This window comes from Sparus aurata, chromosome 20 (assembly GCF_900880675.1).
Source record: "Sparus aurata chromosome 20, fSpaAur1.1, whole genome shotgun sequence".
Lineage (NCBI taxonomy): Eukaryota > Metazoa > Chordata > Actinopteri > Spariformes > Sparidae > Sparus > Sparus aurata.
In genome coordinates this window covers 6187089-6210916 of record NC_044206.1, presented here as the reverse complement: position 1 = coordinate 6210916, position 23828 = coordinate 6187089, and the positions used below count along the sequence as shown (strand labels likewise).

Genomic DNA, 23828 nt, shown 5'->3' with positions numbered 1-23828 from the left:
TTCAGTTTTTCTGTGATGGAGAGAGTGGAACACTCGTGAAGTTTGGTTCAATAATGAATGTATTATAGGTCTTCTGAAAATGTGACCAAATCTGCAGGATCAAACATATACATACTCATATTTGGCTGAGCCCACCATCTAGTGATCAACTACAGTGGGAGTAACTGTGATACATATATGTGGCATTACGGCCAGGATTACATTTATTATTGGCATTCATATTCAACTTGTAGGAAATAGCAGGATCTTTGAAATATCATTTCAAATAAGAAATATATATATATATACTGATATTTGGTTAAATGTCCCCTGGCCACTTTTACATCAATGAGGTGCTTTTGATAGCATCCACAAGCTCCTGGTTGAATTTTAGCCACTCCTCTTGACTGAACCTGTGTAGTTCAACTGAATTTGCTTCCTGGCACGGACTTGTTGTCTCAGCACACTCCACATGTTCTCGATAGGGTTCAAGTCAGGACTTCGGGAAGACCATTCTAAGGGTCATTGTCCTGTTGAAAGACCTAACTGCACCCAACGTTTTCCTGACAGTAGGTATGGTGTTGTTGGGGTTAAAGGCCTCACCTTCTCACCTCCAAAAATACTCCTGCTCATTGTTGTCAAACAACTACATTTTTGTTTCGTCTGACAACAGAGTTTTCTCCCAGGTTTTTCTTTGTCCATGTGATCAGCAGCAAACTTCAGTCGAGCCTAAAGGTGCCTTGTCTGGAGCAAGGGGCTTCTTTCAGCAGCCTCTCAGCTCATGTTGCCGAAAACACACTTGACTCCGAATACTGTCACCTGTCTTCCAGCTAGTGGCGGTTCTAGACCAGTTTTAATAGGGGGGCCAGGTTGGGGCCGGCTTTTTTGTAAGGGGGCACATACAACCCGGAAAAAAGGATTAATCCCTCATTCAGACAAAGCAGTGTTTACAATTTCAGCAATTTTGATTGGGTAGTAAACTGCTGAGACACTTTATTTCTGCCTTTCCCTTCAATACAAAATCATTGCAAGAAATCTGTCATTGTATTATTAATGCAGACTCCCAGACTCAGAGTTACGGGGGCACTGGCCCCTGTTGCCCCTCCCCCCTAGAACCGCCCCTGCTTCCAGCTGCTAATTCATTACAGACTTGCTTTTTGGTGTTTTTTGGTTGACTCTTGACCATCCTGACCAATTTTCTCTCAGCAGCAGGTGACGGTTTTCTTCCTGATCGTGGGAGTCACACAACTGGGCCACGCGCTGTATAATTGCAGCTGTTTCGTACAGTTGATCTCAGGGCTTTGAAATGGCTCCAAGTGACTTTCCTGACTCGTTCAAATCAACAGTGAGCTCTTTCAGATCAATGCTGAGCTCTAGACTGTCCCACTGTAGAGTTTGTGGCTGAGTCTGATGAGTGTATCAAACAAACCCTATCAAAATGGACCCAGAAAAGTCACCAGCCGTTATCAATCAGAATCCCTCAGAAGAAGTTAAGAAGCCATGCTGCAGAGCAAATCTGATTCACAGAACTTTCTATAATCACCAACATGTAAGTTAATGTATGTTTAATCTTGAACCAGCAGATTTGGAAACATTTTCAGAAGACCTATAAGACATTCATTATTGAACCAAACTTCATCAATGTTTTTTTTGTGACAAGGTAGTATGTCTTCCACTCATTCATCACATACAAATTAGAGCAGTAGAAATCATTGGAATTGGTAAGATGTTCTTTACGGGCGAATGCCAACTTTTAACCACGACTGTAATGTGAAACATCTGCATTAAAATGTCTTAAAAACGACCCAAATATTTAAACCCATCAGTCCACTCAAACTCACATCTGTCATTTTATCATGCTGACGGTATGTTTCATTTGGTCGCCTCTGGCTATAACTTTCGGGAGAGAGTCAGGAAGGAAGTCAGTGTACCTGACCAAACAGAAGTGGCAGAAATTACATACCATGTTTTAATTGTCAGGATTAACAGTAGGCTACTCCCTGATCACATAACTCCATCACGGAACAGGGCCATATTAAGGTTTCTCGCATCCTGCCACAGAAATTCTGTACCCTCATTTGTAGATGTTGGTCCTCTGGTTCAGTTCATCAGGTTTTCAGTCTTTCTCAATGAAATGACTGCATATAAGGTGAAATGTTTTGGAATTAAGAGAAGACCCAGGCATCCTGTGAGGATTTTATTTTGAAAGTTTCAGTGAGGGTGGGCGGGTGTGCGCGCTTGGCATCTACATGCATTTGCGCCGTCGGGGCACATCTGGAGAGCGGGTTCGTTCTCAATTTGAAACGATCGGCCTCGCCCGCACGCAGCAGACACTTATACTGTGTCATAAACAGGACTCGGACTGGTCCGCTCCCTGACACTTTACAGTTGTATTGCACACATCACTGGCTGGTGAGACATGACAGGAACGCTTTATTGATTGAAAGTGATCCGCGACAGCTGAACTCGCGCAGGAACAGGGATGAGTCAGTTTGAGGACTTGCGCTGTCTTCCACCGAGACCACCGAGTTTACCTGCATCTTCACCGAAGAGACGGTTTGTGAGGCTGCGGAGGAAGACGAGCGATGGCTCTCAGCAGTGAGTATGAATGACTGGGAGGAGGCAGACACCGCTTTGACTCTTGGTGCCCATCAGTTCTGAATGAGTTGCGATGGCTGTGTAGTCCAGATGTGTTTTTTCTTACTTTATTCCATCATTCCATCGAGTCTGTCACTACTTTCTCATGCTCTTGAAAATGAGTTGAGAAATCCCAGTCTACTACTTCTGTTCTGTAGGCACCTCAGGACGTTTCATGATTGATGGGAGATACTTCAGAGAGATACATTCACGAAAAGCACAATTAAAGTCATGTATTTTTTTTTTATTCTTATTTTTTTTTTGCCCTTAACATGCAATGACAATACTGACATGCACTCCGTCATCTTCTGTTATGGAACTTTCTGTAGTTCTACCACTGGCTTCAACTTTTTCACTCATATTAGTCATTATAAGTCTTTTCATCCGAGTGGTGTAACCTCAGTGAACCTTTGGACCGTAATGTTAAGAAGATTACAGGCTTGATCAGATGTGAAACAACGCCTCATTATTACACTAATGTACTGATGGAGCTGAGGGAGGCATGGTGACTGAGCCCGGACGGCTTTGTGCTGTGGACAGACATGTATGTACCATTCTGCAATGTGATGGAACTTCTGGAGGACAGGTTTTGTCTTAATGTTTCGTCTACACGTTGTGCTACTAGTGCTCAGTTTTCATTTCTAATTAATACTTTCTTTTTTCTTGTCACCGTCATATTTCAGCTTATTTGTTTATTTACTTTCCACTGGCCCGTGGTGCATAAATCACCCTGGGTGTTTTGTCTGTAAGATGTGCTACACAAATAGATTTTTTTTTTAAAATGTTGCTTAAATTCAGAGCTGCTATTTTCTGTTGTTCTATCTTGCATCATCATTCCACTCCTTCATTTTCTCTCCTCGGTGAACCACTTCCCTCTCCTTCCCTCATCCTTCTCTTAACTCGGTGGTGACAAAACTCTGTTTGGTCCCAACGGGAGCCATTCTGCCTTCCTTTCCACGATTGATCGCAGTCAGAGATGAAGGCACAGATCAGCTGCTAGGGATTCAGTGTGTCTTTCGCAATTCTCCCCAAGGACCCATCCTTCTCCTCTGCTCATCAGATCAGCTTCGTCCAGCGACCATTCATCCACCAGCAGGTCAGCCGAGGGCAAGGCGGTTAGAACGCCAGGCAAGAGCTGTGTCCGTCGCCATACCAACCGACTCTCAGGTGGCTTTCTCCGTGGCCCTAGCTCCAACTCAGGCTACATGTCACTGACAGCAGGCATCAGGTCCTCGCTGTCCATCCAAGCCAGGAAGGGAAGCAGTATGTGGCAAATACTTTACGTTTCCCCTGCATGTTTGGTCTGGAATTGTATTGACATCGGAAGATATAGATATAAGGCTGCTGTTGCTGCGTGTAGCATTTTATTATTGATACATTTTTGCTACAAAGGTCAGCTGACAAGTCACAGTGAGCAGGCTGTGAAAAACATTGAAAAGTTGTATAATCTTCTATGGCTCTGAATTAGCTGTCTGAGACAACATCGATTCGGGTCATATGTTTAATTAATACTGCATTATCAAGTGTGGTCATGGCTATTGACATGATGCTTTGACAGGCAACAGAAATATGTTAGGTTGCATTGTGGGAAATGTAGGATCCAGCATTTTTGGAGCTTGAGACACTCTAAAAGCAAGGGCATTTCAGTCTTTGCTGCTTCCATTTTTACCAATTATTTTAAAATCAGTCGCTTGTGAGTAGCCCAACTTTATATGAAATGCTATAATACATTGCTGACAGCTGGGGCTTTGATTATAGGGTAAACAAAGCCATCACTAAGACAAGAGGCGGTATTTAAAAGTGCAAACTGCTTGACTATTTAGTAGTTTTACACTGGAAAAACTGAATGTACAGAGTATACATACAAATTCCAATATAAATACCTATTGTTACCTATTAAATACCATTATTCTGTAAGAGAAATTGAGGAACCAGCTCAACTGGCATCAGTCAGCACACATATTCCATTAGTTCCTGTTAATATAAATGCACCATTGGCTTATCATTTATGACACACTGTTGTCACAATGCTGGAACTATACCCTGAAAGTATAAAAGTACAGTCAATGCCATGTTCAACAGGGCATAACATTTTAATTGATTTCTTTAATGAAAGACACAATAAAGCCTGTGTACAGCATGGTGGTGCATTCAAGAAGGTCGGCGTTTTGAGTCCCACTGGGGCAGAGCCTTAATCTGCAGAGTTTGCATGTTCTCACATTGCTTGTGTGGGTTTCCTCTGGGTACTGCGGGGTTCCCCCACCATCAAAACATGCAGAAATAGGTTGATATTCCAGTCAGCACCTTTGACCAAAGGCACTGGCTAAGATCCAGAGTTTGTCTGAGGGTTAACCTGTGCCTCGTGCTCTCTCAGGATGCTTTAAAAGCCCATACTAGAAGGATCAAATAAAGATTATTCTTCTTGTCTGTTGTTGTTTATTACAACAACGTTTAAGTTAGGTTATTTCTGACTATTTTTCGGAGAGTGGAGTGAGGCGTTCCTGTATGGGTGCAGCCGTGTATGTGTCAACTTACTATCAGAGGGAAGAAAGAGTGAGAAGGCACAGTGTTTGTTCGTAACACTAATACAAAATAGTGCACTTGGAAGGTGCCTACATTTTATGTAGGTAACATAGCACAAAAAGTAAGGAAATTTGTGTTTGGCAGATTATTTCTTTGTTGTAACAATGCTTCTGGGCAATACATTTTATATCATTGGAAAGCCTGTTTATTTCCCTTTTAAATGGTACCATATTTGTAAAGAACATGCATTTGTGGTATGAGCAGCAGAGCTGAGTATGTGGGTTGTGCCCATGAAAGATTAGCCAAATCTTTTCTGCCAAACATCTTATTCTGCTATTGACTCTTGTTTGGTGGATTCAGGGATTGAAGTCTGAAGAAACAAGACATATTGGCAATTTATCAAATTTATTAATTTAACAAACAGGAGTCTCAGTAACATTTGGAAGAACCATACACCGCCACAATATGGTAACATTTAAAAGGGAAATAAACAGGCTTTCCAGCGGTATAAGATTTATTGCCAGAAGCATTGTTACAACAAAGAATTAATCCGCGAAACACACATTTCTTTACTTTTTCTGCTAGGTTTATTTTTGTTGCACAATGATTGTCTTTCCTACTGGTTTTATGGTCAATGTCAATCTGCCAGAATGCTAATGAACCACAACCGAGACCCATCACTGACACTTCTTTCTATTGATGTCATGCAGTGATCTCTGCAGATGTCTTAAGAGAGGACGACCCATCGGAGCTGTCCAACCAGATAACCGCTCCAGGCATCCTGAAGATCTTTGGCAATGAAATCTGTGAGGGGGCTCACTATAAGAGCGTCTTGGCCACCACACACTCAAGTGCAAAAGAGCTAGTCAAAGAGGCCCTTGACCGGTAAGGGCATGTGTAATCTGTGCATGTGTGTTTGCATGTCTGTCTACCATATGTGTATGCTCTATATATGGGTCTTTGTGTGTCTACAAAGGGGTGAGTTATATTATGTCCATCCACATGCTTCCTGTGCTGTGATAAACCTTCGTGCAACATGATTTGTATATTAAAGCAGTACATAAAAACAGTCCTTGATCCAGCAAACGTTGGCAGGTGATGAAAGGAGAGCATGTTCATGTTGTTGTGACTAGTATACTTCAGTTGAACGTTAACTTCACCCGCTGTTTTGTTAAATATGATTATATTGTAGTGCACACAGTGTGCTATATAGTTCATTAAGTAGTTCTGAAAAGGTCCAGAGCGTACAACAGACTTGTGTGAGAGTAAGCCAGTGTTGGCCAGGACTCTAAGGCAGCCTCTCTGGAGAGTGAATGTTGGTCAGTCTTTGCTTAGGTTTCAGCCAAACACATAATGGAATGATTAATACAAGCGGTATTCAGCCCATAGAGGAAAGACTAAATCACTTTTCTTTTTCTCTCAGTGAAAATGTACACAACTGTGACATTTAACTATATCACTACTAAATCTTTTATATAGTGATGGGTTTGTAAATACATTACGCACATTATGATTCTGCAATGGAATATCCATAATAAGGTGTTACTTATTTTGAAAAACTGGCTACAACCCTCTAAGTGAGCGGATCTGAATGTTTCTATTGTAAAGCTGCTCTGATCAACATGTACATTGAAAATCAATCAAATGACTAATGTGAGGGGAGTTGCATATAGTATTTGGTGACAAATTGTTTCCTGACCTTTTTGCCTTTAGCTGTGAGCTGTGAGTGTTTTAGCTCACTTGTTTGTTTTTTAGGGCCAACAACTTTGCTCTTTTGGTTCACTCTCACCATTCCCACTTCCATCCGTAGCAAGCAGCTTTCTTTTGTTGGGGGAAAAAACCTCCTACAAATCCGCTGTACACTACCTACCAAGCACCAAGTGGCAGTCTGACAAATCTAGAGATCAGCAGGTTAAACCAAGTGGAGAACATTACTGAGAAAGAGCTCTAAGGAGTTGGTTGATGACAAACTACAGCTTGAAGTAGTGTGAATATTTGACTGACATCTGTATTGTGTCCAGAAAAAATACTCCAAAATGAAAGGACATTCTTCTGGATGTGCAAATATGCAAATATCTAATATAAAGTTTAAAACACTAGCTATGAGTCATACGGGCCTAACTAAGCCGTGTAGCAATAAAATACCCTGATTGTATTAAACTTAGCAAAGGTACATTTTTTAATTGTAATTTTAATTTGTGACAGGAAGAAAGTGTTCTTTTTTCCAAATACATTGTCTTTTTTAGCCACCACGTAGTACTGCAATTAAAGCTTCTTTCAAAATATTCATAATAATGCCATATGTTTAAATGATCAGTTCACTCAAAAATGTAAATTCAGTCATTGTCTACTCACCCCCATGCTGAGGGAAGGGTGAGGTTTCATAGTCCACAAAACATTTCTGGACCTTCACAGCATTTTGCAGCTCTGCAGCGTTCTCCTTAACAGCAGAAGACTTGTTTGAAAACATTCAAGAAAAGAGAAACCGAAAACGGCTCCATACAGTTTGTCTGTATCTGCCCAGAGATCTCAAATAGATTTGAAAAGATTTTAATTACTCCCTGTGCGGTCGAGCTCGGCACCCCACTTCACATGGGGTGTGTGCTAATGCTTGTAGCTTAGCAATTACAGTGATAATTGTGTTTCTCTCAAACAACCTCAGTCATCTTTAAATTGTGTGTAGGAAATTGAGACATTGTTAGGGAAAAAAATGTTCTGTCTGTGTTGCTGTCAAGTGAATCAGTCGAATATCACCAGGTCGGATGTTTTGTGAGTGTGGATAAGTTGTGGCTCGTTAAGTGGTTGTCTGAGAGGCTATCAACATGAGGGCTTTAAGTACAGTAGAGACTTTCATCACGTGTGATTTACAGTGCAATCAACCAAGAAGTTAAAAAACAAATGCTGAATCAGTTAGTTGTGTCATTTTCATGATTACATTCATATCTTGTAGGTATGGCTTGAGTAAGGAGGAGGCAGAGTCTTACGTTCTCTGTGACACCATTGGCTCCACTGGCAACCATCAGTGGAGGACAGAAGGGTTCAGGGTCGTGGGCGACAATGAGAAGCCCCTCCTCCTTCAGTCACTATGGAAACCCAGAGAAGGCCTGGCAAGGCGGTTTGAAATCCTGAGGAGAAGTCTGGTGGAGGAGAAGACATCCAAAGACAAAGACACCATCACTGCTGGTACGGTGTGTGACTGTCGCCTCAGGGTGCTCCAGGGACTGACCTTTTCTCATCGTGCCACATCCTAACTAAGGGTGTCTTGCGTGTCTTAGAATACAAGTTTCTGCCATTTATGTCCGTATTAAATCCAGTTTTAGAGTTCTTCCAGTGAAAATGTAATTAGTTGGCGTGCTCTTTTTTCCAGTGAAATCATCCAAGCCACACAGACCAAACTTGATTTTAATAGGTCTGCAATGTCTCTTTTTCTCTTTCTTTTAAATTTCTGTTACAAATTATTGAAAGACACTGGACATTTTATGACAGCCGCTTGCAGTGACACACCCCTTTTAATCTTTTTTAATATGACGCTGAGAAAACACACAGCTTTACGCAGCAGACTACTGAATCCACTGATATTTACAATGCATGATGCTGCGGAAAAAATACCCAGAGCTGTCCGTAGATGCTGAAAACAAACACTTTATGGCACTGTTAATGTCCCGGGTGGACCGCTGTCTGTCATTTCTGGAGCCGTGGTTGACACAGCTGTGGTCACGGTGCGAACGTGCGTCCTGTTTTGTGTTCTGATTTTATGAATGAGGCCGCCTGTGATAGGCTTCTACAGTATCAGTGTCAGCCTGTGGATGCCTGCTCATGGGTGAACTTTTTTTTTTTTTTTCATTTCCATGAGCTCTGTCTTTCTTTCCACTGAGGTCTGTTTCCTGAACGGGGCTTCTCAGTGTTGACTCTGGCATAAACAGACAATGTACAAATGAGCGAACACACACAGGCACGCACACACATCTCAGCTCGCTTCAGGGAAAAAAAAAAAAAAATGGGTGTTGCCCTATCACTGCATTCCATTACCCCCGTACTTAACGTAATTATAAAGCGGTTCAATTTTCACACATTTAAACAGACTTGTTCAGTCTAATTCCCGACGGTGTTATTTGTTTTTTACCCCGTTAGGTATCAATGCCCAGGCTCGAAAGCTGCAGAAGAGCCGCTCTAGAGTGACCTCCACCCTTATTGAGAGGACCATGGGCCGAAGCCACAAACTGTGGAGGAGCAAAAGCGAGATGGACCTCTTAGATTCCGACACGGTGACCATACAGGACACAGTTCATGAGAAATGTCATGAGGATCAAAGCGAGAGCCAGAGTCAAACCTTAGTGCACCCAAAAACGTGCCCAGATCAGAATCACACTCACGGCCTCGCGGTTCCCTCTGAGGGGGACGGTGGGCTGCACGCCAAAACAGAGACCCTCTGTCCGCCGAGGCCGAGAGGCAAGCGGGAAGGAGAGGAGTCGGAGAGGGAGGAGACGGAGAGCAGCGATGATAACACCACACAGTACTCCATTCACCCTCCTCAGGACTGCCCGTACCTGCTGCTGCTGCAGGGCTGCAGCCTCGCACAGGTATCTCATTCAAGACACACACCTAGTACAGTTAAAACTGTGTCAGAAATGATTTGATTCTTTCATAAAACGTTGACAGTACAGGCACATAAAATCTTCTAGGTAGATGTCAGCAAGAAACATCAAATCACCAAACTTTTTGTTACATGCATTACCTAAAATGGGAGAAGCTAACGTTAACAGTGTTGAAAACAGACACAGTGTGTAATCCCTGCAGAATGGTATCAGGAAACCTGTTGTCTACTTGTCTCTGACCATTGCTGATGACAATATATATGACTCAGGGAGAGGACGAGATTTTGAGATTCAGTGTGGTTAGTACATACATTTGTTCTGGAAGTGTAAGGTTAAACTGTGTAATAAAACAATGCTGAAACAAATTAAACTTACTGAACATTGCTTCCTCAAAATCTTCATTTCCATATTATGTTGTGTAAATAATTTGTTAAATAGCAATCAGGAAGCCGTGTTCCATTTTGCATATTCGGAATAAATTAAAAAAACATAGATCTAACAGATATGGTTGCCTGGTAACAGTAATTTTGTTGAGAAAGCTAAAGGTATCAACAGTTCCCCCGTTGGGAAAAACAATCAATTCAGCATCGGTTTGAACCCTTTCAAATCCCAGAATTCTCTTGATCCATCGAATGGCCGACCAAGTGTTTTAATGCGGTCTGTCAAAAAAAATAAATCCCCCAGACCTAAAACTCCTGTTGCTTCCTTTTAATTTGGCTAACTTACTACTTACTGCAAAAATGTTCCTTGTAAAAAAGGTAACACAGGCTCTTCTAGTCTGCATGGCGTAAATCATTTAGTCTGATTTTGTGAGGAGTTGGACCCAGTGACATAAGTGCAGGCTAACTATATAGAAATAGCCAGTCTTCTCTCTGATAATCTTTAATGTTTATGTAAGTCCTATAGAGGCATGGCTATTAAATTGAAACTGTGTCATAACCCTTTAAAAAAACTCAGAGTAGTATGTTGAACCTGCAAACTAGTTTATTACCAACAGTAGTAACTGAGTATTACTTTCAGGGCCAAGGAGGTTGTTGGACATTGTCAACTAACTAAACATTAGTTCAGATGGATGGAAGGTACGAGCAAGAAGAGCATACCACTATCCATTATGTCGTTTTTTCTCAGTGTGTGCAAGCCGCTTTTGGATGCTATCAGAGTTCAGGCTAACTTTAGTAACACTCTCACACTCAAGATGTTTTTGTTTTTTTTTGTTTTTTTTATCTCTTTATCGTAATTGAGAAGTTATCACACCAGCAAACCCCAGCCACACATTTCCTGAGCGTTTGAACATTAAATATTGCTCATACGAAAAAGCCTTTGAAAACACAAACATGCTTATAGGTCAAACAGGGATGCATTCAAATGCTGAGCACAATGCTGTTTCTGAGTGTCCATGTCCTCTACATGGACAGTCAACTCACTGTTACTCACATCCATGCAGGCTGATTTTACAAATCTTTACAAAATGGTTTAAAACTGATCAGCAGTAAAAAAAAAAAAAAAAAAAAAAGTATTGCATTAAGCCCTCTAAGTTCTAGAAGAAAAATACATCAGAGTTGCAGCTCTAACAGCATGTTTTCCTCAGTTTGAAGAGAAAGTCAGAGGGGATAATCATTTGAAGGACGTCAGCATTGCGTAGAAAAACTGTGTGTCAAAACACCGATCAGGAAACAGAAAAAGACAGCCCTGGCACTGCTTCCTGGCTGATTACACATGGTCGTTTTAACTGCTGCGCACCAGAGGCTAATCCTCAAAACACCGCTGTGATTTTGACTCTGCGTCACAGTTGTTCTCTCAAAAGACCCACCCGTGAGAAACACTATTATGAACAAGCTTTACAGAGTTTATCTGTGAATTAATTCAGTGAGGGGAATGTCGAACATAATAGGCCAAATCCCTGCATATTATGCTTGCTGCTCATTGCGATTAATCTAACTTTGGTTGGTTAATCGGGCTGGGATCAAGACTAAGACTAAGACCTCCACATGATTAGACAGATTAGACTAAGAGACACTGTTCTTATGTGGCTGGTGGAGGAAGTTATACATGCCCATGTGTCATATTAGATCTCAAATGTTCTACACTGTCCCAAACTGATGTGACAGAATAGGAATTCACCCTCAGTTCTAGTTTTATACATTTTTGCCTGATTTTCTTGAATTCCCCATACATACACACACATACACTGAACAAAAATATAAACGCAACCCTTTTGTTTTTGCCCCCATTTTTCATGAGCTGAACTCAAAGATCTAAAACATTTTCTATATACACAAAAGAGCCATTTCTCTCAAATATTGTTCACAAATCTGTCTAAATCTGTGTTAGTGAGCACTTCTCCTTTGCCGAGATAATCCATCCCACCTCACAGGCGTGGCATGTCAAGATGCTGATTAGACGGCATGATCATTGCACAGGTGTGCCTTATGCTGGCCACAATAAAAGGCCACTCTGAAATGTGCAGTTTTATCACACAGCACAATGCCACTGATGTCGCAGGTTTTGAGGGAGCGTTCAGTTGGCATGCTGACTGCAGGAATGTCCACCAGAGCTGTTGCCTGTGAGTTGAATGTTCATCTCTCTACCACAAGCCGTCTCCAAAGGCGTCTCAGACAATTTGGCAGTACATCCAACTGGCCTCACAACCGCAGACCACGTGTAACCACACCAGCCCAGGACCTCCGCATCCGGCATGCTCACCTCCAAGATGGTCTGAGACCAGCCACCCGGACAGCTGCTGCAACAATCGGTTTGCATAACCAAAGAATTTCTGCGCAAACTGTCAGAAACCGCCTCAGGGAAGCTCATCTGCATGCTCGTCGTCCTCATCGGGGTCTCGACCTGACAGTCAACAACCTGATCAACTCTATGCGAAGGAGATGTGAGGCAAATGGTGGTCACACCAGATACTGACTGGTTTTCTGACCCCCGCAGACCCCCCCAATAAAGCACAACTGCACATTTCAGAGTGGCCTTTTATTGTGCAATAGTCATGCTGTCTAATCAGCATCTTGATATGCCACACCGGTGAGGTGGGATGGATTATCTCAGCAAAGGAGAAGTGCTCACTAACACAGGTTTAGACAGATTTGTGAACAATATTTGAGAGAAATGGATCTTTTTTTGTATATAGAAAAAGTTTTAGATCTTTGAGTTCAGCTCATGAAAAATGGGAGCAAGAACAAAAGTGTTAAGTTTATATTTTTGTTCAGTGTATACATCATTAATAAGAATGAAGCACGGCTAAAAACAATACTAACACCTCTACTTGGAGCAATGGGTTATCTGATTGGCATTTAGCAGCCAGTTTGAACAGTTTGGTGGACATGGCACCAAGAAAAGTTAGAGGGAAAAGTAAGCGAGAATGAGGAAGCTACGCATTTCTGTTGGATGAATGTGTGTAATGTCAGAGAACCTATGTCAGTGTGCGGATTTCTATGAATCAGGGTGCACGCGAATGGCAGGTGTGTGAGTGTTAAATGAATGGTAGTGGAAAGATTAAAAAGGTGGAGTATGGTGGTGTGTCATGGGGTGACCTGGGTTCATGTACAGTACATTGGTTTGGGTTTGAAGTTTAGTTGAATTGTGAATGTATTCCAGGTATCATGAAGGACTGAAAATGTCTGTCTGATACTATCCTGTACACTCTTATTCTTGTGATTGAAATGTGTTTTTCTCAAGTGAGTTGATCCAGCAGGAGATGCTGCAAGATCTGGGGGATTTTCAGTTTTGAAAGATGACACCCTTGGCGATAGTGAGAAAAATGAGTAGTGGGTTTCTTTATTTAGTTGGGATGGTGACTTGAGTAATGTCTCTCCAAAAGCAGAGTAATGGGAACAATGGAATTCTGCACATAAGATCACCACTACATTCCTGCAGTAATGGAGGCTGCACTTTCAGGATCGCAGTTTCAGGACCCTACATTAATATTTTTGGTACCAGTTTTGAAGGTTTATTCCACCTAAATACTTCTACCTGACTGCACTTCTGCTCATAGTTTCTAATAATAGTTAAGAAAAAGTTCCTTTCCGTTCCGCACAACTCTTTCTTGATCAATACTCCCACAGAATTAAACTACTCCCTATACTAGAAAACATTACCCTGTGTCCTTTCTTCAACCCAACAAGAAGTCTACCATTTTGAATTTTTCTCTCATTTCTTACGCTGTGAGATACTGTTCGAGCCGGATGGCCACATCTGCCTCACACATGGATCTGACATGTTTTTATACTTCCGTGTACCCCTGCTAGCAGGTTGACCAAATCCACCTCAGATTTCATGAGAAAACCCTTAAGGCCTTGATGATGGTATATATTGAAAAATTCTGAGTTCTCATTGGGCGCCAATGCAGTGGCAAGAATTACTCACCATGAAACAGGAAGTACTTGGTCAATGGTCCAATCTTTCCTAAGTTTCATGTTTGATCAGAGACTTGCCCATTACACTTCTTCATGTCATTTAACAGGTGTAGTCACTGTGCCACCCACTGTCAACAGGAAGTAGCCTTGCCTGAAAATCATTATTCATTCATATGAAATTTCCATTGTGTGGTCTACTCCTGACATCCTGAAGCGTGTTATTAGTCCGCTTTCTTTAGTGTCACATAGGGGAAACAAGTCTGTCAACAGCCCCAATTCCAAAAAGGCCACACGTCCTGATGCGCTCAGGGGTGAGAGGATCCCTTCATCACACTGCTTGCAGTTGTAATTATGTTTTTTGTGTTTTTTTTTTTGCGATAAGATTTGTGATTGATTAAGTTGAAAAGCCTACGGATATCATCTGAAGCATGTCCGTTTTCGATGAAGCATGTCTGATCGTGGAAGGATTTGTATTGATGTGACCTGTCTCTACTCTTGCACTGGCCCTGCATGCACTGGTATTGGATTGGTTCTCGGCATTGGCTGATACACAGATATCAGGTATTGGACTTACTAGGTTAAAACTTTAAAGGAACACATCCATAGAAAACCAAAGGACGATGTCACATTCCCAGTGAATTTCGGATTCAGTCAAAAGAACGAAGAACATCCTCTCAATGGATGCAGAGTGTATTGTAACCTGTCACTTTTCTCTGCACTTAGGACTTTGTCATCTACCTACTTGCTGAGCCAAACATTGTATTTGGTGGGGAAAATTATCATGAAGATAGCGCGAAGCCTGACATCCTCCTGTTTGCCGCTGACATCTATCCGAGACACTGCTGTTTCCAGCGGCACAGCGCTGGCAGCCCCACCGTGCTGCACCCTTGTCCGAACGCTACGGTCACGAGGAACGGCGAAGTGCTTAGCAAAGAGGTGCAGCTTAACCCTGGTGATGTCATCGGGCTTGGACAGCACTACCTGTTTCTCTTCAAGGATCCCTTAGCTTCGGCTCATAAGGAAAGAGTACGAGACAGTAAGGTGAGAGCCTATTTTACATGTGCAAAGTATCTGCTATTTTTTTGTATCTATCCAGTATAAAATGACCAGATTTCTGATCTTGTTATTATCTATGAAATTAAAAAAAAACAGGGATAATTCTGGTTTCACGTTTTTTGACCATGTTCATTTTCTGTAATACAACTATGGTGCAGGTACTACTTAAAGTAGGCTACTGAAAGTATGAAAAGTGAGAGTATTGTGAGGGTCCCTGTCAGTTTTTTACTATTACATCCGATGTTTCTGAGATTTGTGACGATGAATTTTCCATCTAATCCAAAGTTGTTGTTTTTTAAAGGGTTTATTTAGCTTAAGAAGGAATAGAATTGTCCAAGCACATTCTACAACATTCAACATTAACACATCTGGACATACACGGACAGAAGGGGGAGGAAAAACTGTAAAAGACAGATGTGGTGGAGTAGAAGTACAGCCTTTGTTCCTGAGATGCAGTTGAGTAGAAGTATACACCAAAGTTTCACAAAATGGAAATACTCAAGTGAAGTACAAGCTACTCAAATGTACACCCAAGTACGGTACTTGAATAATCTACTTACAAATGTACATTCAACCACTGACTTTACAAACCTAGTATAGTACAGAAACACCACAAACCAGACAGACCTTTCCAATCTGAATATAACAATAAGGACATTTGATGGGGACAGCTCCAGCCGGGTACACGTCACCAAAAACTGTCAGCGGAAAACAGGGACCAAATGGTCACCCTAATCTAGTCAGATTTTCATTCCTAAATTCCCGTACGAACATATAAACATACATGTAACTCATACTTCATGATTCTTGTTTTCCCTTGTTTACATCAAAGGAAGTGCACAATGCTGTTCCTGAGCCCAACATGACTGCTGTCCCCTGGATGCTGGGTCATCACACGTCCACCACCGCAACACGTCATACTGGAGAGATGATGCTGTGCAGCACCTGCATCACAAACGGCTCTGACCCCCTGGGATCCAGCAGCAAACTGTCCCAAAACAGAGTCTTTCCCTTTTTAAAATCAGCCGACGGGCGCAGCCTGACCCTGAGATATCGGAGTGAGGACGAGCATCGCATTGTCAGAGAGATTGTCGCCACAGGAAGTAGCAGCATCAAAGACAGGCCGCCACTAACTGCTGCATTTTTGCTGTGCCTGTGTCTCCAGTATTCGTCCATATGTCTTCATACCTCAGACATGCGCAGGCTGCTGCTGCTTATTGCAAGTGGAGTCCAGAGTGCCATGTGGGTGAGTCGCGGGGAGAAACGACCTTGCTTACTAGTAGTTAGGTATGCCAGTAAGCAAGCTGTTATCTGACTGACTGTTCGCTAGCTCGTTAGCTCTGACAGCATTTCCCCTTCTTTAATTAAAAAAAACGTCAAAAAGAAAATAAGACTGTAGGCCCACCATAAGGTTTAATCTTACCCACCAGATGTTTCTAGCAAAAAAAAATGTAAATGTAACAATCTCCTTGGGCCCATCCAGACTTTTAATCAGAACTGTGATCAAAGCACAAGTTGTGTTTGTTTCTCTGTGAGCCTGAGGCAACGCACTTAAAATTATTCATCCTAATCAACGCAACTAGGTCAGATAAATGAACATGAACATGTACTCGAACTCGCTTGTTTAATCAGTTTTTATTACTTTTTCAAATGTATTTATTTAATCATGAAAATTCTATGATGATCTCAAAATGTATTACGAAATTTTAAAAAGTTGAACCTGTCATTTATTCACCTGCAGTACTTTCATTGTCCAAATACTGGGAGCAACTGAATTATACTGTTCGGTTTTTTGTGATGTAAATTTATAACCTTTTTTTTTTCAAGCAGAGCGACGCTGCTCAGTAAGTCAGTTGGAATCCTAGTGCCATTATGCACCTTAACAATACAATGCAGTGGCATTCATTTTGCTGTACATTCAGGCCCTTTCTAATTAAGGGGTGTAAAAAAAATTCTTGTAAATTAGTTTCACTTAATACAATGCCTGCATGGTCAACAGTTTCAAATTAATTTGTGTGTGACTACCACAAGTAAACTAACACACAACATATCCGAGGCCAGACACATTTATGAAGCTCCAGGCATAATATACTGGACACATAATCAGTGTTGGGCAAGTTACTTCATAATGCAATATATAATATATTACTTTTTACCTTCATTTTAAAGTAATAAACTCTGTTACAATATTACTGAATGGGCAGAGTCATATATTTCTTATAACAGTACTTTTAAGTTTCTTTAAAAAAAAAAAGCCCAAATAACCCACAAAGAACAATTGCATAGGCTCGATCTTATTAAACAGAGGAATGGCATTGGACACAGGGGTGAGGTCTTATATATTATGCTGTTTGAATAAATATTTTTAATCGTAGGCTTACGTCATATGAAACCGACAGTCCTATACCTTTAATGATATAGCCTATAATGACATGACAAGACAATAAGTTCTGGGGACTTATTTTAGTCCCCACAACAAGGAATGCATGGACATCTGAGATTCAAGAATGTGATCCAAAGTGCGCTCGGAGGATAAGGCTTCATCATTTAGCTATACTGATGAATAACATGAAAATGCATTAAAGGGCTCTTACACCATCCCAACACCATCTCAACAAATAATAAATACACTGGACTTTTGCTCTCTCTCAATTGGATATTCTGACTTTGTGGCAAGCCTGGCTATAAGATGAGGCCATAAGATGAGACTGTTGTTCACTCATGATGGACTAATATGGACACATGTGCAGACACACATGTAATCTGTATGTACTGTCTAGAGCTTGAATTCAGCTCTGTATGCTACTGCTGTAATATGTTTTGTCAAAGGTCATAACAAAAGAAAAAAAGAGAAGAAAAGAAAAAAGTAATTTGCAAAAGACAAGAAAAGATCAGAATGAAGATTTTATACTGTGGGTAATGGGGGCGGGACTTGATAAGCTTTGGCTTCTCCCGCTTTTCCCTTTCGGCCATGTGTGTTGTATTATTTGAACAATGATGAAATGTGATGCTTATGAATTGACATGTCCGAAACAAACAACATAAATAAATATATTGACACACATGGCCTATATAATATGGTCATGTACGCTTCTGATGGATTCTTAAAAAAACTAAATTAATTCTTCAATTCGGTCACTAATGCGGGTTGTAACGCATTGCGTGACATAACTAGTAATATATTACTGAAATATCATTAGTAACTCATTATATTACTCTGTTACCACTAAAAGTAATATACGACTGTGTTAGTGATTTTGGAAAGCGTCGCCCCCAACACTGTAAATAATATATACTATATTATATGAATTATAATATATATAATTGCCTTGGGTCATCTGCTGTGATGTGCACTTCATCTAAGATAACTAATACCATACAGACAAAATGCAAAGAGTGTGGGAGAAAGTGATGGCTCAGTGGGGATCACAGCTCAATTTATCATCTCTTTGAACTTAATGCGTAATTTTTAAGTAATGTTAATGTTGTTAAGTTTGGGGCCAAGTTTCCTCTTAAAGCTAACTACACGTGTTTTTATGTAAATGAATGTTCTTATAACTCCTTGTGTCCACCCTGTGGTGTATATGATGGGAGATTAGGGATAAGCAATTCTTATAATTGTATCTTATCTTCTTCCCATTTTCAATGTTTTTTTCAGAAAATGCAATTAAATGAAGTCAGTTACTATAATGTTATCACCTTGCTGTCTCCTTTATTGTCACGCAGGAGCACACTAAGGACCTAGCTGCCGTTCAGCCTGAAGTGTAAGTACACCTTGTTGTTTTTCTGCAGCAAACTATGACATTACATTCTACAGACAACACTGAGATGATAATAGATTATTATATATTTCAGTCCAGAAGGTGAAGGCTTAAACCGAGCGAACATCAAGGCTCTCAGCCTGGTGTCAGGACTGCGCCCCCTTGTGGGGTGGATGTCCAACAGTCTGGAGCTGCTGCAGTTCATCCAGTTCCAGCTGCCGCTTATTCTGGAGTGGAGAACCAACAATGATGATGAGAAAGAAGAAAAGGACTATGAGGAGGTGGAGAAGTTAGGTTAGTCACCTACTGAGTTCGTGGTGGATGTATGGAAAATGAAAGCTGCCCAAAGTAGGAATTATTTCAAGTGTTACCTGTCTTGCGCACAAGATGCAGTCAATTCCAAAAAAACGTAATCCTCTGCAGTCTGTCAACACACTGGATCATTATTCATCATCCTCACATTCTTATAAGACTAAAAAAGGAGAGTTTGCTGATGACATTCTAGGATATTTCCAATTTTTTATTCTAACTCACCGACAGCTAGTTTCAAGTTGCCTTGTGAAACCAAAACATACATTGAATATGTCACTGGAGCATTTACAGATAGCGGTCTGTGTGTTTGTGATTTTCAGCCCTGTTGGAGCTGCGGTTGTCATGTGTCCGTTCAGCCAGTGAGGAGACGATGGCTGTCCTGGAGGAGGTCATCATGCTCGCCTTCCAGCAGTGTGTGTACTACATCACCAAGGTGAGAGGAGGACCAAGCTCACAGCTATAGGATGCGCAGAATTTAAATAGACCCACGCGCTTAATGTACCTGAATAGAATAGCTCCTGAAGCCAACCTTTTTGTGAGAAGGGCATGTAAGGAGTGACTTATATCTACATGCACTCCAGTGTCTTCGATAGAAAAAGTACCTCACCTTCCCCAATAAGCCTTGTTCATAGGAGAGGAGTCAAACGAGGCTTGTGTAGCTTCTGCATCTGTTCCATTCACAGATGATCATGTCGTAGTTAAAGAAAGGAAAATAATCAGAGACGAGCCGTGAATAAAGAGCCCAGTTAGCCGCCCGCTTTCTGAAAGACCAACCAGGCTGACCAGACCACACTGGGGGCATTATGGCATGGGAGAGAGACAGGACACCGTGTGTGTGTGTGTGTGTGTGCGTGTGTGTGTGTGTGTGTGTGTGTGTGTGTGTGTGTGTGTGTGTGTGTGCGTGTGTGTGTTGGGGGAGGATGAAGTCAGGCAGCAAGCACATGTGTTAAAGATAAAATACCAAAGAAATGTGTTTCCTGTACTGAAAGACAAGGTAACCAGAATCACCAGCTAGTTATGGAAGTGTATTGCCGCCACACAAGAAAAAAAATCACATTATAACAGATTAACTGTTATAATGTCAATTACATTTTATGGTCAAACATGAAGTTTGCCTTTGATAGATGATTAAAAAAATCATTAAAGATGATTTGTTTCGCCCAACCCACATGCCATCCACTGTTATCATGAATGATAGTTCTTATGACCTGTCCTGTCTAATCAGATGACTGAGATCGGTGCAGTACTTAGAAATGGACAATATATTATCTATTGATCTTAATAAAGATAACTTACAAGCAAAGTAAAGACTCAAGAATGACGGAACGAACAATTAATGTGCCTGTAATGCCTTTTTGAATGTAAGAACTGTTTAAATGCTGTATTCTTAAGATTGTATTTGTCATGGTCACAGTAGCCAGTTGTGCGCAGTGTCACCGAATTCTAAGTGCTGTATCGTAGGCAACTGGACCTGCTTCAGTTTCTTCAAGATGTGTCACCTCTCATCCAAGAGGTTTCTTCAGTTCTAACTAACTGCAGAGGAGTTGCAGGCTTTTAAACTCTGTGTGGGAGTGTCCTTGCAGAGGCGTTAAGGACACGTGTGAGCTCTGAGTTTCAGAGTCGTTGGGGCCACTTGTGAGTCGCTGACCCAGCCAGCCTTCATTTAGGTAGTTGAGGCGCAGCAGGTCCAGGTGAGAATGGGTGTTAAAGGAGAACTTCGGTCGATTTAAACATGCAGCTTCATTGCTCAAGCTACCCTTGACTTGCCAGTACCGAAGACGCGAACAAATTTGGTCCAACCATTACAGAGCTCCGTGAACGGAGACTTAGCATTGAACGCTAACAGCATGGGGTCAGAACTTTACACTGTGTTTTAAGCGTCTTAACATGCTCCACATCTCACACCAAAAGTTATGCAACATCAGCAGACACCTTAGCACACAGCACTGTAGCGTGTATGACTCAAACTGAATAAAAATGTAGTTAAAACAGTGTGTTTGTGCAAGCAGCTACTTACCTGTTTGTTGACATCCGTGTCGTCCGGTAGCTAGACCAAACTAGTCAATCCGTCGAGCGTGCGCTTACTCCCTCACTGGCGGAGACGGAAACGTATTCCAGCATTTTCGTGTACATGTTCATAATGTACATGTCCATGTTACAGCCTGTCATGAGCCATGAGCCTTACAATAGCCTGTTAAGCCTGTTAAGTGCACACTCGATGGATATACTAGTTTGGTCTAGCTACCGGAACACACGGATGTCAACAAACAAGTAAGTAGCTGCTTGCACAAACACACTATTTTAACTACTTTTTTATTCATTTTGAGTCATACACGCTACAGTGCTGTGTTGTAAGGTGTCTGCTGATGTTGCATAACTTTTGGTGTGAGCTGTGGAGCATGTTAAGGCGCTTAAAACACAGTGTAAAGTTCTGACCCCATGCTGTTAACGTTCAATGCTAAGTCTCCGTTCATGGAGCTCTGTAATGGCTGGACCAAATTTGTTCGCGTCTTCGGTACTGGCAAGTCAAGGGTAGCTTGAGCAATGAAGCTGCGTGTTTAAATCGACCGAAGTTCTCCTTTAAGCTGCATTGCAAGTGTCTGATCTGTCCTCTCTGGCCCAGATGTTCACATTGTGTTTTCCTCAAAGGAATGATTTTTCTCCTTCAGACGTAAGTGGACAGCAGAATCTTGACCTGAGGAGTTGGCCCTCCTGTGTTGTTTTTTTTTTAATGGAGAGGTTGTTTTCGTCTCTACAATGTCCAAATCTGTGCGTTCCTGGCTGCATCGAACAGCATAAACCACATTACTCTTTTTAATGTGTCCTTTGGGTGGACAAGTTTCTGCCTCAGTACGTTACTGGATTTGAGGCGAACAGGGGTGTGGTGTTTATAGTTTGACTGAAGAACCACACCCATTGCATGGAATTGTGCCAGGAAAGTTTCAGACGAATCTCCAGTTGAGCTGTGTGGGTGTGGATGAAATTGCCATCCAAGAGGTACTAATGAAGAAATTGGTCTTTTTGGATTCATACAGTGAGATTTGATTGACTCCTTTTGGTGGGAAATTTCTTCTTAGAAATCATAGCTGAGCTGCGTGTCCAGTCGGATTACCCTCCCCATAATTGACCTGGATGCTCCAAACCAGCAGGGCCAAAAGTAAGTAAAACCACATCCAAGCGCTGAGCCACATCAGAGATAGCATAAAAGCACAGCTGCCGGTTTGAGTTCAGACAGTGTTTGTGCCTCATGCGCCTGATTTGATGCATCTTCTGTGTCAGTTTTTTCCTCCAGGAAGGAGGTTCCACATTGTATTTCTGAGGCAGGAATCTTTAGGAGTCCCCCAATACTTGCTGTCTTGCAACTTTTAGACTGCACATTTTTTGCTTGGTGCAGGGGGATGTGGTTATCCAAATACCTGCCTCAGACAGCATTTGTTTCCGTCAGCAAGTCAGCCGGGGGAACTAGATGGCTTCCAGATGTAGCTCGTCAGTAAAAACATAAATCGTCCGTAAATATGATTGTGTGTTCGTGGAGTTTGAACTCACGGGATCTTACTTGTATTCGATGTTCACTTGTCATGTTTCATTTGAATTCAGCATGTGAGCTCACAGATTTCATGGGGTCAGTTTTAGGTTCAGCACAACAGAGATGTTGAACCGCGGAAGCTCTCGATTAAAATTGCAGTGGATGGAATACATAAGAAGGTGTTTGTGTGGAGTTAAAATTCACACGTCTCTGTGTGCTTAAGAGCTCTAGTCGACCCTTGAGGAGGCTGAAGTCATCTGTTTCCAATGATCGTTATCCTGGTGGCTATTTCCGCTGCTAGGGCATCCCTGTCAAATATAAAACTAAGACAGGTGAGTGTTTTGATGAAGGCGTCACCGCTCAGCCGCTCAGAGGTGGATAGATCGTCGGTGGCTCCAGCTACGTCGGATTCTGCTGTGATCCTGGGGCGTTTACTGATGGGGAAGAGAGCTCAGAGATCACTTTTGGGATTAAAACGTGGATTCATCTTTAGTCCCGTCTCAGGGAAAAAGAAGAGGAGAGAGAACTGCAGTCTCTGGTGAGCGCCGGATAGTGAGAGCTTACCTGAATTTGAACAGACAGAAACACACACAAAGTAGTTTTACTTTATTTATTTTTTATTTTTTTTATATAGTTTAATCTTATTTGCTGACTAACCCAGAAGTGGTGACAGCGACCCAATAAAACACACTGTTACCTTGAGTAAACTTGTGGATTTGTCCGTGTTTGAACATTATTGGAAACTTTTGGGATAGTGTAAATACAAAACTCAACGAACTAAACAACAGTAAGACCTAGTCGTTTTTAGTCATTTTTAATGCAGAATTCCTTTGTATTATATCTTCAGAGAGCCGCAAGGTACAAATGTATTGTCAACTTTCTAAGCAAGGGTTTGAAAAAAGACATACTGATAAATCCCTTTGAGTCCTGCTGCATCTATCTTAATGGAATGTTGAGCATGAGGAATGAAGCTGCTGTGTAGTCTAATGCCATGCAGTGGATTGGTCCCTGTGCACCACTCTGCTGATTGTTTATTTTCCTCCCCATATGAACTCCATCGTTGTTTGTGATGTGGCTG

At 41.6% G+C, this 23828-nt stretch overlaps 1 protein-coding gene across 1 annotated transcript in view; it reads left to right on the top strand.

Annotated features, from left to right (window-relative positions):
- The first annotated feature begins 2265 nt into the window (after positions 1–2265).
- The window catches only part of LOC115570924 (ras-associating and dilute domain-containing protein-like), a 33959-nt gene continuing 12396 nt past the window's right edge, over positions 2266–23828 (top strand). The window contains exons 1-10 of the mRNA XM_030399726.1: positions 2266–2577; positions 3677–3879; positions 5850–6024; positions 8090–8322; positions 9271–9719; positions 14819–15136; positions 15984–16397; positions 18878–18915; positions 19007–19206; positions 19545–19657. Coding sequence (XP_030255586.1) covers positions 2462–2577; positions 3677–3879; positions 5850–6024; positions 8090–8322; positions 9271–9719; positions 14819–15136; positions 15984–16397; positions 18878–18915; positions 19007–19206; positions 19545–19657 — 2259 coding nt within the window. The 5' untranslated portion in view covers positions 2266–2461. The remainder of the gene's footprint in view (positions 2578–3676; positions 3880–5849; positions 6025–8089; positions 8323–9270; positions 9720–14818; positions 15137–15983; positions 16398–18877; positions 18916–19006; positions 19207–19544; positions 19658–23828) is intronic.